General features: G+C 47.1%; 1 protein-coding gene and 1 non-coding gene across 2 annotated transcripts in view; one reads left to right on the top strand and one right to left on the bottom strand.

The window, feature by feature from the left end:
- Nucleotides 1-13,236, bottom strand: part of LOC125430061 (tensin-2-like) — a 130,066-nt gene extending 116,830 nt beyond the window's left edge. The window contains exon 1 of the mRNA XM_048491749.1: nucleotides 12,869-13,236. Within this exon, the coding sequence (XP_048347706.1) occupies nucleotides 12,869-12,970 (102 nt within the window). The 5' untranslated portion in view covers nucleotides 12,971-13,236. The remainder of the gene's footprint in view (nucleotides 1-12,868) is intronic.
- On the top strand, nucleotides 10,425-10,493 carry TRNAT-UGU. The gene has a single exon. It is a non-coding gene; the product is annotated as a tRNA-Thr (tRNA).
- Nucleotides 13,237-14,871: the final 1,635 nt, after the last annotated feature.

Genomic DNA, 14,871 nt, shown 5'->3' with positions numbered 1-14,871 from the left:
AAATAAATAAATAAATAAATAAATAGTCAAGATTAGACCAATGATTTCCCAGTCATGACCATGATCTATTTTGATTAGGGTTGCTAGGATTTTCAGCAATTTGGTTCTCTCACGGGGCAGCTGGGGATAAAGGACAGAGAAAAGGCTAGATAAATTAAGCACTGACTGATTGGATGAATGAAACCGCTCTCCCCACCTCCCCCCACCCCATACCCACATTCCAAAGCAGATTCCAACCTATGCATCTTCAGCATCTTCTCTGGGTCCTCAGCCACCACAGGTGATGCCTTCAAGCAAGCCTATGGGTGCCCTGATGACTTCCATTTTAGAAATGAAGTCTTGCATGACTTCCTGTTTGGCTGACAGCGGTGCCTCACAGCAGGGAAGGACAAGCCGCAGTCCGGTTCACTCGCTTCCAATCACGGGCTCTGGGCCAAGCCATACAGATTGCCGTTCTTATTGTGGCAGGACGGCTGGGAAGGTTTCTGACTGCTCGTCATGACTGAATCCCAAGAACAAACAAGGCCTCTGGAATTCTGCCTTCAGCTTCTCCTTTTCCATTGCTGGTGAAGGAGACTGGAAAAATGAGGCCAAGCCCAGAAAGGTTCCATTGGAAACAAAACTGGCACTCGGAGGGCTTCACTCCCCATTAGTCCCTTACAAGACAGAATGTGTTCCTCACAAACATTATAAATCAGAGGCCAAGGCCTAAAATAAATCACATGTCCAACTTATTAAAAAAAAACATACAGTTTGGAACGAAAACAAGCACCTAATCTGCTTCCCAGCCTTGGCTGTTGGCTTTTCCAAGTTCTTCACTGCTCAACTTGAGGACAGAACTAAATGTTATGGCACAACACGAACCATCCCCAAAACAGATTCGTTCTGTCAAGTTCTCAGCTCACCCATCATGCAGCAAATGTTTGTTTATTTGGGAAATTCATATACCGCATCTTGAGGTGGGGGGAGGGATTTGGAATGTGTCGTTTTATTTTGAAAGCTGGGCATAAACGTTTGAATAAAAGAAACTCAAAGGAGACCTGCTTGGGCTGACTCACAAAACAAAACAGGATAAAAATCTAAAAATTACGGCAATTAGCAAACCGTTAAAAAAATACCCAGCCAATAAAAACACGGGGGATGGTGGCTGCCTGTGGTTTACAAATCCTAAATTTTACAGATGGGGAAGCCATCAATCTAATGCGGAAAACCTTGCATTCTTGGGGAAAACATTTTAAAGGTTTTTATTCCTCATCTGGTCCATGAATTTTCTAATTTTACTCCTAATGGTTGCTAATGGTTAAGTGGTCTAGCAACACAGTCCTAAACAGTTGCATCCGTCTAAAGTTTCCAGGGGCATGCAACCTGTGGCTCTCCAGATGTTCATGGACTACAAATCCCATTAGCCCCTGCCAGCATGGCCAATTGGCCATGCTGGCAGGGGCTGATAGGATTTGTAGTCCATGAACATCTGGAGAGCCGCAGGTTGCAGACCCCTAACTGATTGTCTTTAAAGGATGCATTGTATTGTATTGCAACTAGAGTTGTTATTCTGGGTTGGGCAATTCCTGGAGATTTGGGGGTTTACCCTGGGAAGAGCAGAGTTTGGGGAGGGTCCTTATTGGGTTATAATGCTACGGAGTTCACCCTCGAAATCAGCCATTTGTTCCAGGGAAACTGATCTCTGTCATCTGGAGATCAGTGGTAATTCCACATCTCCAGGCCCCACCTGAAGGTTGGCACCCCTCAGTGGCATACCTGCCTAGGGACAGGGGGTACCCTATGTCCCCGGGCGCCCCCCATTTGGTCACGTGGGAGGGCGCCACCATTTCAGGGTCGTTTGTGTGTTTTTAATTTTTTAAAAATGTTTTTACGTTTTGGCCAGCAGGGGGCGCATTTTTAAGGCTAGCGGAACCATAATTTCAGGGCATCATCAAGAGACTGCCCTGATGATACCACCCGAGTTTGGTGATGTTTGGATCAGGGGGAGCAAAGTTATGGACCCCCAAAGGGGTGCCCCATCCCCATTGTTTTCAATGGGAGCTAACAGGAGATGGGGGCTACCCATTTGAGGGACCATAACTTTGGTCCCCCTGAACCTAACTTCACCAAACCTGGGTGACATCATAAGAATAGTTACCAGATGATACCCTGAAATTTTGGTGTCACTAGCTTTAAAAATACACCCCTTACAGGCACCCCAAGAAATTTGCCCAAGATTCTTTGTTTTGCAGTGACTTTGCTCCATTGTAGCCAATGGGGAATTTCTGAGTGTGTAGGCAGGCGGCACATTTTTGAAGATAGAGACACCAGACTTTCAAGGTGGCTCCAGGAAGCCCTCCTGGTAATAGCATCCAGGTTTGGAGACCTTTGCTTCTGGGGGTTCAATTTTATGGGCTCCCAAAAGGCTTATTTTGGTTCCCTACTCCTGCCCATGAAGCCTGCTGGCTGAGTTCTCTCAGAACTTCTCAACTCGCACCACCCACTCAGGTTTTGTCCCCGGTCTCCAGTTTGCCTAGGTTCGCCCCTGGCACCCCTATATGTAACTATGGTTCGGATTGATATGCAGGTCTGTCCAGGTAAATTTGCTGGTAAAGCAGACTACAACTCACCTGAGTCTGGGTTAGTCCTAGCAATCCAATGGTCAGTCCAGTTCACTGTTCCCAAGTCATTTCCATGTTCTGCAAGCAGGGGGAGCCAATTTGGATTGGGGCAGCAGTTAGCAGGGAAAGCGGACTGAACTCTTTTTCTCTGGCACCATTTGGCCAAGCAAAAACAGCCTCTGGAAGTCACTATTTGTCCCATTAGGGAAACTTATATATAGCCAAACTTTTTGATCCTATTGGCACATTTGGAATTCTGACACGGGATGGTTGGCACAGCAACAAAGCAATTTTTTTTTAAAGGAAGAGATTGAGGAAATCATTTGAGATGCAAAATGGGAAGGGGAATTGAATTCCTCAAGCACTTCCAAGAATCGTAAGGGCGATGCTAGAGTCAGTTCTGAGACACAATTCAGCATCCCCGTAATTCTGTGCAAAGTTTTTGATTGGGTGCTGTTCAAAGAATAAGTAACAGCACTAATCCATAATGAGGCACCCAATAACAATTGGGAACCTATCTTTGCATTGAAGACTTTCAGCACTGCTGGGGTGTATTGGTTTCCTCTACAACAAAAAAAGGGGACAATGGCTGACACATTTAAGTTGGCTATAGCTGATGCTGAATTGCAATGTGGGCGCCAAGATGCATTATAGTTAAATAAGATGCCTAGATATTTAAATTGCCTGACCTGCTCAAGCCTATGGCCATTAATTTTCCAGTTATAGCATCTCCACGATTTGGCAAATACAAGAACTTTAGATTTCTCATAGTTAAGTTCTAGCCTGTTTGCCAGACAATATTCAGCACAGCAATGCAAGAGCCATTTGAGTCCACCTTGCGAGGAGGAGAGCAAAACCGCATCATCCGCATAAAGAAGCACAGGGACAGAAGGACCAATCAACATCATCGGCTGGTGCACCAGCTCCACTTTTTTCTGAACGGGATGACTTGGCCGCAGTTATCCATGCTTCGGCAACTGCCAGACTGGATGATTGTAATGCTCTATACGTGGGGCTGCCTTTGAGGACAGTCTGGAAGCTTGAGCTGGTGCCTAACACATCAGCTCATCTGCTGACCAGTGCTTTACACCGGGATCACATCACCCTTATTCTGAGGAGCCTGCACTGGCTTCCAATGCTCTACTGGGCTCAATTCAAAGTACTGGTGCTAACCTATAAAGCCCTATACAACTTTGGTCCTTGGTACCTGAAGAAGAAGAAGAAGAAGAGTTTGGATTTATATCCCCCCTTTCTCTCCTGCAGGAGACTCAAAGGGGCTTACAAGCTCCTTGCCCTTCCCCCCTCACAACAAACACCCTGTGAGGTGGGTGGGGCTGAGAGAGCTCCGAGAAGCTGTGACTAGCCCAAGGTCACCCAGCTGGCGTGTGTGGGAGTGCCCAGGCTAATCTGAATTCCCCAGATATGCCTCCACAGCTCAGGCGGCAGAGCTGGGAATCAAACCCGGTTCCTCCAGATTAGATACACGAGCTCTTAACCTCCTACACCACTGCTGCGCAACCATCCCTATATTCCTGCCTGGGCACTGAGATCAGAGGGGGAGGTCCTCCTGGCTCTCCCTTGTCGGGCGGTCAGGGGCAGCCCAGAGGGCATTCTTCACAATGACCCTACACTGTGGAATGCACTCTCTCCAGAGGTTCACCGGGTGCCTACTCTCTTGGAATGTCAGTGCCTGGCGAAGACTGTCCTCTTCACCTGGGAATTTGGCTGACCCCCAGCCCCGCTGGGAGGACACCCTGGGATGTCAGTAGATCCCTCCTTTTTTGGGGTATGGGTGTGGCAGATTTAAGATTGTGTCTGGGTTTTTAGAATGGAGTTTTATTGTGTTTGTTAATATGGGATTTTTAGAATGGGGTTTTATTGTGTTTTTACTATCATGATTTTAATGTTGCATGTTTTATTGTAACCCATCCTGGGATTATGGTATAGGGTGGATAATAAATGCAAAATAGAATAGAATCGCAAACAGCAGGAACAGATTGGCTCTCTGGTGTCACCTGACTCCTTGGTCCAGGAGGATTCTGGGGGGGGGGGGGTCATAGTGTCCCTGTCTGTAGTTCCCTTTTCTGACCAGCAACATTGGAGAGAGGAGGCACCATCAGCAGGAACTAAGGGCTTGATTCAAACCCTTGAAGCCTAACAGAATCTCTGTTTTGAGGCTGCTGACCCTTTTCAGAATTCTTTTTAGGCCCACGTTTTACGTGCTGCTTGCTGGCTTTTATAATATTACTGACTTTCAGGCATTATAGAGTCTAATTTCCCCAAAGTCTGCTCAAAAACCTCCCTTTCTCTGCCAGTCAGCCTTTCCAGAGATGCCTCATTCCTACAGAGTAGGCATCTGTGGGGTTTTTTTCTTTCTCCCCCCTGCCTCAAGCCTACAGAATTTTGCTCACGCCCGACTTACTGCTCTCACTCTGGCCAAAAAACAAAACAAAACAAAAATCCCTGCGAATCAGGTTTTAACCTCAAAAAATGCAAAGAACGCCTTTTGAATTGGGCAGAGCCAGCAAGGAAAAAGGGGGAAAAAAGGAAAGGAGTTTCTATAGAAAGAGAAAGGAAGGGGTGAAATCCACACCATTCAGGAAGAGATACAACAGTCTCTAGGTCCATGCGCTATTTACCCAATGGCTGTATACTTTGCAGTGGCTTTTCTGCTGTGGCTTTTTTTTTTTGTTTGGACAGAAATTCTCCTCCTGTGAAGTGTCCCTAGCAAAGCAGAGACATCATTTTGCCCACCTGCCTCTTCCTTGTTCTTTTTGTGCAACCACCACTTGCTGCCTTTTGGGGGGGGGGCGTCTTTGGGCTAGTGCAGGGGTAGGGAACCTGCGGCTCGAGAGCCGCATGCGGCTCTTCTGCCCTTGCACTGCAGCTCCACGAGCCGAGCTGCTGGCCCCATCCTTGCCCGCCCTGCAGGCTGCAGGGTGGGTGCACCAACTGCCCGCAGCCGGATGGGCCGTGCCACGGGCTTCCCCTCTCGCCTGCCCCATTGGAGAGGGCGGGCGCTTTCCCAGTGGCTGGCGAGGCCGAGCCGCTGGCCCCATCCTTGCCCGCCCTGCTGACGCATCCATGCGCTTCTCAGAATGAGCGGAGTAAAAGGTAAAAAAACCCAATATATACAGTGTTATCTTCATTTTAAATGTCAAAAATTATTTGCGGCTCCAAGTGTTTTCTTTTTCCATGGAAAACGGGTCCAAATGGCTCTTTGAGTGTTAAAGGTTCCCTACCCCTGGGCTAGTGTTACTTTGCTAGATCATGTCACTTTCATGTCAATTTCACTTGTGTATCACTCCAGGAACAGATCTTAATGGTTACAACTTTAAAAAAGAAAGCCCTTTTGAAACGGTGGCTGGAAGAGTGGGTAGACCTGCCGTGGTGTGGGTGGGAGAAGGTGAGGAGGAGCAACAAAACCCAAAGGAAAATTAAAGCACATGGGAGAGAAAAGTCGCACTCAAACACGTTTCAGAAACTATGAGGATTCTCTTATGTAAGGATGGGGTGACTGCTGAAGAGGGCAAAATATGCGTGTAACTGAGAATCAAACCCGAAGGGAATGGACACTCAGTGAGAAGCAGACCACATGGTACTGAAATAAAAGAATACCTTGATCTGAGAATCTAGGCTTACTTCAGTTATTTGGGGGCCACTGGGCAAGACGGCTGAGGAAGACTCCAGAGGAGCCAGATGGTGGATGGGAATGCAAGGGAAGAGGATATGCAAACAAGGGAATCCACCAAAGTCCCCTGCACTGTCAACAGGGAAGCACACTCGGGTCATGTGCAGACTGGGAAGTCTAGAAGGACAACCCTGATCAAGCCACAGGCTTGAAATCACTTGATGTGGGGTTGCCTATGACTTGGCAAGCTCATGCATCAAGCAGCAGCTCACACAGTAGGTGTGGTGTCAGTGTTCATTCACGTGCATTTCCATGCATGCTCAAGGCATGGCAGAAAAAGCCACACACAGTTCTGGTGACACCTTAGAGGGCTTGCTGTCTGCAGGTGTCTCAGACTCTAAGTAAATATCACAACATCTTTCAAGCTTTATGAAATTATTTCCCCCTCCAATAAATGTCAGAGATTAACAGAGATCCCCAAGACAAATCTCAGGGTATAAATGCCCAGATCTTGTGCTCAGTGCTCAATGCCCTGCCTCATCTCACCTGCCCATGTTCTTCATAAACACCAATACTGCATCTATTTGTTGCATCTCCAGAATCTCAAGCCTTTTGCCTGCACAATTTCTACCCCCCAGCCTGGAGTTGTCTCTGTAGCTGGAGATTTGCAACCTTGCTCCTTTCTTCCAGCAAATCTCAATGGCTCAGCCACTCCACATTAAGGGCTTGAGCCTGTGCTTCATGCAATGTTTTTTCATTCCTCCAAGGAGTTCAGTGTAGGCTACCAGTGTCTTCCGTCCTCCATCTGTTCCTAACAATAACCCTGGCCCCTTCCGCACATACAGAATAATGCACATTCAACCTACTTTCACAATTGTTTGAAAGTGGATTTTTCTATTCTGCACAGTAAAATCCAGCTGCAAAGAGCATGGAAAGTGGATTGAAAGTGCATTATTCTGCATGTGCGGAAGGGGCCCCTGTGAGGTCGATTACACTGAAAGGGACTGGCCCACACTCACCCATCCTGTTTATAAAAGAACATGACTTTTCCTCTTTGCAACACTAACAGCAGGGGGAGGCAGTGGGTTCAAACAAAACAGAGAGGAGGCTCTGAAGAGTTAAACTCCCTCTCTGCATTGCCCAGAGGCTAACTGAGGCAGCATGAATCTACCATTTCCATTTTATGGAGTGATCAAGACACAAGCTTCTTCTTTTGTGTGGCTGTGAGAATTTGAACCTTGGACTCCTCAGCTCCAGTCTGAAACTGCTACACCACAATGTTAGCATATTGTTAGTAAACCTACTACAAGCAAATGTATTCCTCAGCGGCTACAGCCAGAACCACTGCCTTCCAATTACTATGCACTGCCAGAGACTCTTTTCTGTCCACTGTTTATTTATTGTGCCATTTCCTGATTTGCGCCAGCCTCTGAAACAGGGTGTATTTATCATAACAGTTTGCTTGGTGTGTTTTTTTTTCCATCCAAAAAAGAAAAACATTCAAGACATTGTTTCACTGCACAATTAAGTGGCTTGCACTTATATAATAAACTGCAACTGAAATATACCCAGTCAAGTTTGACATGTGAACAGGATAGGGAGGTAGGATAGGGACAGGCATTTTAGGTCCACATGCATACATTTGCATCAACACCAGAATCCCAAGACAGCTCTCCCGCTCTTCACACCCCTCTTGAATATTTAACTGGAAGGTTGAATCCAGAAACAGGGCAATTCCAGTCAGTCTAACAAAACAGTTTCAAATGACTACAACAATGATGCACCTGGAACAGGTAGCAGAAACGAGAGATGGTCAATGGGAACCAGGGATGCAGGCATATAGATAATGGTCGCATTTGCTTCTACTGTGGTTCGGAGTCACAACCAACCAGCAACTAGTTTGAGAATTGTCAGACAGCTCTGTAGCAGTTTTATACCAGTTGAGAATATGGGGCAGAGGAGGTCCTTAGTCTTTCAGAACTGTTTTGACAATAGTCCTCTTCTGTTCTCTCTCTCATCCATCAAGGCTTACTTCACAAGCAGAGAATCAGATGCAGCTCAGCCAGTGATGTAATGCCCACAGGGTGGGTGTGGGGGTGCAATGCCCTGGGCGGAAGCGTGGCGGAGGCATGGCCAGGCTGTGGTGGGGGCGTTCTGTGGCGGGGGGCAGGGGGCGGGTGCCACCACAGCAGGGACACAGGGTGCCCATGCGCCCTGGGCACAGTTTCCTCTCACTCCATCTTGGAGCTCAGCAGTTCATGGTCAAAACCAGAGAGCCCTTATCTCCTGTCAGATGTACTGAGAAAACCACGGTACAATAATTTTTAGGGGAGGGGGAATTCTAATATATGCCAAGTGTTCCAGTCTACTGGATTTAGTCCCTGTTTTGGGGGCAGATGTTGCTGTTAATGACTAGGACAGTGGTGGTGAACCTATGGCACGAGTGCCAGAGGTGGCACTCAGAGCCCTCTCTGTGGGCATGCACGCACAGGGTTCATCATGCGGGGGGGGGCAGAAAATCACCCCCCACACCCACACACATCTAGGCTGGCTTGGGCCGCTGGGCACAATGCCCCGCGGAGAGCAGGGAGGACTCGGCTGGTGGGCCTGGGGCCTGTGCTCCAGATGGCTGCTGCCCAAGGGGGGCAGAGGCAGAGGAGGCGGAGATGCTAGAGAGGCGCAGAGCAGTGCGCACGGGACTTGCTGGAGGCAAGAGCAGGCTGGCCCCTTCTCGAACCGGTGGGGTGGAGGCACTGGAGCAGCGCAGGGCAGAGCGGTGGGTGCACGCAGGACTAAAACCCCAGTATTCAAATTAAATTGCCATGTTGGCACTTTGCAATAAATAAGTGGGTTTTGGGTTGGAATTTGGGCACTCGGTTTCAAAAAGGTTCGCCATCACTGGACTAGGATCTCAGAGACCTATTCTGCTATGAAAGCTTGCCAGGTGACTTTGGGCCAGTGAGACACACTCAGCCTAGCCTAAGGTGACCAGAATTCAAAAAAAAGCGGGAGTGCGTCTTGTGGCGTGCCACAAGCCGCTCGGGCTGGAGACAGGGAAGCGCCCCAGAAGGCACTGCGGCTGCTGCAGTGCCTTCTGGGCGCACTCCCTCCTTCGAAGCCAAAAGGCAGTGTGCTCCGCAGGAGCACATTCCCTAACCGGGACATTGTTGAAGCCCGGCGGAACGGGGACACATCACGCAAAAGTGTGAGTGTCCCGCGAAAAGCGTGACGGATGGTCACCCTAGCCTAGCCTCACACGGTTCTCGTGAGGATAAAAGGAGAAGAGAATGGTGTAAGCGTCTTTGGGTCCCCATTAGAAAGAAAAGTAGGATATAAATGAAACCAATACAAAAATCACTGTTCTTTTTTGTGTGCCTTATTTTCCTTTCAGGGAGATGGCTTTTAAAAATTTTGTGAGCATTTACTCAAGTGCACTAGATTTTTTTAAGGTTTCCGACCTCTTCTCTGTGCTTCTGTTTGATATTTTCATATCTTGCCCTTCCTCTAAGGAACTAAGGAGGGTATATCTAGCTCTCCCTTGCTCCATTTTTCCTCACCACAGCCCTGTGAGGTAGGTCAGACTGAGAGAGAGTGACTGGCTCAAAGGTCAAACATCACACACACACACACACACACACACACACACACACACACACACACACACACACAGAGAATACATGCCTGAAAATGCTCACACACTGTTCTGCTTCTCTTCCACCGACCCTAATCAACAAACCACCCGTCATGAGAAAACAATAGTCAGCGGAAAAGACAATCATGCTAGGAAAAGCTGAAGTCACTAGAAAAAGAGTACGACCCCCCATGAATCAACTCAATCAAAGAAGCCACAACCCAGAGCCTGCAAGACTTGAGAATCACTATTTAAGGACAGTATGTTTTGGAGGTAATTAATACATAAAGTGGCCATATGTTGGAAGCAACTTGACAACACATAACATGCACCATAGAGTAAAAGGTGCTGAAAGTTTCCATTAGGGAGGCCTTATGGCTCAGTAATAGAGTGCCTGCTTTGCAGGCAGAAGGTCCCAGGTTCAATCCCGGGCATTTCCAGTAAAAAGGACCAGGTTGTAGGTGATACGAAAGACCTCTGCCTCAGACCCTCAAGAGAGTTCCAGTCAGTGCAGACCAAGGCTTTGACTCAGTTTATAGCCGTTTCATACAAACAACTTGTTGTGGCTCAGTGGTAGAGCATCTGCTTTGTATGCAGAAGGTCCCAGGTTCAATCCCTGGCATCTCCAGCCTAAAGGATCTAGAAATAGGAACTGTGAAAGACCTCCTCCTGAGACCCTGGAGTGCTGCTGCCAGTCAGAATAGACAATACTGCCCTTGAGACGACCAATGATCTGATGTGATACAAGGCAGTTTCCAGCACTCCCTATCAATGATCTGATTTGGTACAAGGCAGTTTCCAGCACTCCCTATCAATGATCTGATGTGATACAAGGCAGTTTCCAGTACTCCCTATCAATGATCTGATGTGATACAAGGCAGTTTCCAGTACTCCCTATCAATGATCTGATGTGATACAAGGCAGTTTCCAGCACTCCCTATCAATGATCTGATGTGATACAAGGCAGTTTCCAGTACTCCCTATCAATGATCTGATGTGATACAAGGCAGTTTCCAGCACATCAGATCAATGATCTGATGTGATACAAGGCAGTTTCCAGCACTCCCTATCAATGATCTGATGTGATACAAGGCAGTTTCCAGTACCCCTATCAATGATCTGATGTGATACAAGGCAGTTTCCAGCACTCCTATCAATGATCTGATGTGATACAAGGCAGTTTCCAGCACTCTATCAATGATCTGATGTGATACAAGGCAGTTTCCAGCACTCCCTATCAATGATCTGATGTGATACAAGGCAGTTTCCAGTACTCCCTATCAATGATCTGATGTGATACAAGGCAGTTTCCAGCACTCCCTATCAATGATCTGATGTGATACAAGGCAGTTTCCAGTACTCCCTATCAATGATCTGATGTGATACAAGGCAGTTTCCAGCACTCCCTATCAATGATCTGATGTGATACAAGGCAGTTTCCAGCACTCCCTATCAATGATCTGATGTGATACAAGGCAGTTTCCAGTACTCCCTATCAATGATCTGATGTGATACAAGGCAGTTTCCAGCACTCCCTATCAATGATCTGATGTGATACAAGGCAGTTTCCAGCACTCCCTATCAATGATCTGATGTGATACAAGGCAGTTTCCAGCACTCCCTATCAATGATCTGATGTGATACAAGGCAGTTTCCAGTACTCCCTATCAATGATCTGATGTGATACAAGGCAGTTTCCAGCACTCCCTATCAATGATCTGATTTGGTACAAGGCAGTTTCCAGCACTCCCTATCAATGATCTGATTTGGTACAAGGCAGTTTCTAGTACTCCCTATCAATGATCTGATTTGGTACAAGGCAGTTTCCAGCACTCCCTATCAATGATCTGATTTGGTACAAGGCAGTTTCCAGCACTCCCTATCAATGATCTGATTTGGTACAAGGCAGTTTCTAGTACTCCCTATCAATGATCTGATTTGGTACAAGGCAGTTTCCAGCACTCCCTATCAATGATCTGATTTGGTACAAGGCAGTTTCTAGTACTCCCTATCAATGATCTGATTTGGTACAAGGCAGTTTCCAGCACTCCCTATCAATGATCTGATTTGGTACAAGGCAGTTTCTAGTACTCCCTATCAATGATCTGATTTGGTACAAGGCAGTTTCCAGCACTCCCTATCAATGATCTGATTTGGTACAAGGCAGTTTCTAGTACTCCCTATCAATGATCTGATTTGGTACAAGGCAGTTTCCAGCACTCCCTATCAATGATCTGATTTGGTACAAGGCAGTTTCCAGCACTCCCTATCAATGATCTGATTTGGTACAAGGCAGTTTCTAGTACTCCCTATCAATGATCTGATTTGGTACAAGGCAGTTTCCAGCACTCCCTATCAATGATCTGATTTGGTACAAGGCAGTTTCTAGTACTCCCTATCAAGGACAGGAGCTGCATTTCAATCCTGATTTGCACACTAAAAAAACCTCACACACAGTACCCAGCACCTCCAATGAAAAGGACCAGGTAAAAGGTAATGTGAAAGACTTCAACCTGCGACTCCTGGACAACAGCTGCTAGTCAAAGTGGACAGTACTGATTTGCCAGACCAACTGTCTGACCGGATACAAGGCGGTTCCCCTGTCTGCAGCTGTTGCAGCACGGATCTCCCGCAACCCCCGCTTTGGAAGCCGGCATCTGTCCAGCAACTGCAGAGGAAATGTATAGGGACCGAGGTAAGTCATCCTTGGTGTCACAGCAGAGGTGCTGACAAACGATCGTGCCCCTCTTCTCATCGGCGCAATGTCTGAGGCACAGCATTCTACCCCCAGTACTGGCTGGATCTACTCTGTCCCCCCCCACACACACACACACACACAGGGTCACACCCCTTTGCCAGCCCATGCCACAAACAAACAACCCGAGGCTCAAAAAGGTTCCTTGTATGACGCAGTCAGTAATTCCACGCTTGCCTGTACAGACAGAAAAAATCAAAGGGAGAGAGAGGGGGGGAGAGAAGAAAAGGGGGCATTAGGTAACACACCTTGGTCAGCTGCATTCTTCTGGTGCCTCTGTGGCTGTTGTTCCTCTGGGGTGCTGGGCAGCAATCGGTCCCCAAACACTCAGCCGTTCCTGCCCAGCCCATACGATCCCCTCGTTTCCAGCTTCCTCTCTCTTTCAGCAACAACTTGTTGTGGGGTTTTTCTTTTTTTCCCTTTTCCCCTTCCCTGGATCTTTGGAACAGCTTGGCTGTACAAACTCCTCCTCTCTGTCCCACTCCCCCCCCCCTCAGGATCACACACACACACAGGCGCACGCACACACACACACACAGTCTTAATAATATTTAGCTCTGTGCCAGAGCAAACTCCCTCTTGCCAGATGAAGCCGTAGGAGCTTACAGTGCCGAGCCTGTAAACAGGTGGCAAAAGAGCCCCTGAGATGTAGGTAGATTTGCACATGGATGCGTGTGTTGTAACATTTGTGGAGGGGGGAGAGCAAAGAGGGGGAAGGAAAGGGGGGCAGATCTGACAGATTGGTAGATGTGGGGAGGATGCCTTGTCAGAAGGCCTATGCTCCAAAGAGCGGTAACAGGATAATTGGAAACATATTACGGCTGGAAACAGGAAAAAAAAATCCCTCCAGAGCAGCTTTGGTGTAACAAAGGGATATGTGTGCTATTCGGTCAGATCTGTATCCTGTTTCCTTCCCAGTTTCTGGTGCTCTGGGTCAGCAGCTTCAGGGCCTACATCTCAATGCAGGGGGTGGGGGTGGTGTAGCGGGGAGAGCTTGCTTTCCGCTTCCTGAGCAGGAACACGGAGATGTGTTCAAGAGCGATGGGCTGGATTACATCTCCTGCGAAGTTTTATTCAGCTGTATTGGGCATGTAAGTCTGGGGAGGCCTTCTTTTACAGGCCGTCAGCTCTGGTTTCGAGTCCTAGGACAGTGGTGGCGAACCTATGCCAGAGGTGGCACTCAGAGCCCTCCCTGTGGGCACGCGCAAACAGAATTCGTAATGTGGGGGGAAATCGTCCCCTCCCATCTAGGCTGGCCTGGTTCGCTGGGCTCGATTATTAGCATTAAACCTAAGACCTAGTTTCGGGGAAGAAGTGTAGGTCACCCTGTTAAGCGCTGTTAAATCCCACTGATTTTCATGCAAAGAACTAAAATACGATCCTTTATCTGAGAGTAAGCTCGGTTGCTGGCAATGGGGCTTGCTTCTGAGTAAACCCTCCTAGGGTCATGATTGACCCGTTGGAAGAGTTGCATGGTTGCTTCAAAGCAAAGCCAGTGACTACCACCAAGCTTACTCCTGAGTAACACACGCCTTGGAGCCAACTGTTTTTTCTAAACTAAAACCTCAGTATTCAGGTTAAATTGCCGTGTTGGCACTTTGCGATAAATAAGTGAGTTTTGGGTTGCAGTTTGGGTACTCGGTCTCAAAAAGGTTTGCCATCACTGTCCTAGGAAGTCCCACATCTGTCATCAGTTTTGGGAAAACTCAGTCAGAGGAACTGGAAAGCCCTTCCCTGACAATATTATTTTGATTTATTATCAAAGCAAAGCCCAAAAAAAAAAGCAAGGACAAATATTTTGAATCCAAGCTTTCATTTTTTTAAGTTGCTAGTCCTCATGGAGGCAAATATAGTTTTGAATATGTGACTGTGAAATTTCTTATATCCTGGGTGTTGATCCCCACCCACCCCATGCTGTTCTGTGGTATAAAAGTCTAATAAAATAACAACAACAGCAACAACAACAGCAACAACAACAACAACAACAACAACAACAACAACAACAACAACAACAACAACAACAACAACAACAACAACAATAATAATAATAATAATAATAATAATAATAATAATAATAATAATAATAATAATAATAATAATAGTTTTGGTCTGATTCAGTTCTTGACAAGATAGTTGGTAGTATGACCCAACTGGCATGTATTGAGGTGAAGCTGTTATTTCAAAAGTCAGTTTTAAAAGTATTTTTTTAATACTTGCTTTTATAGCTGCCATCTTTGTAAATGCTAGGGAT

This window comes from Sphaerodactylus townsendi, linkage group LG03 (genome assembly GCF_021028975.2).
Source record: "Sphaerodactylus townsendi isolate TG3544 linkage group LG03, MPM_Stown_v2.3, whole genome shotgun sequence".
Taxonomy (NCBI): domain Eukaryota; kingdom Metazoa; phylum Chordata; class Lepidosauria; order Squamata; family Sphaerodactylidae; genus Sphaerodactylus; species Sphaerodactylus townsendi.
Note: the sequence above shows the minus strand (reverse complement) of the source record. Positions and strands in the feature narration are given on the sequence as shown.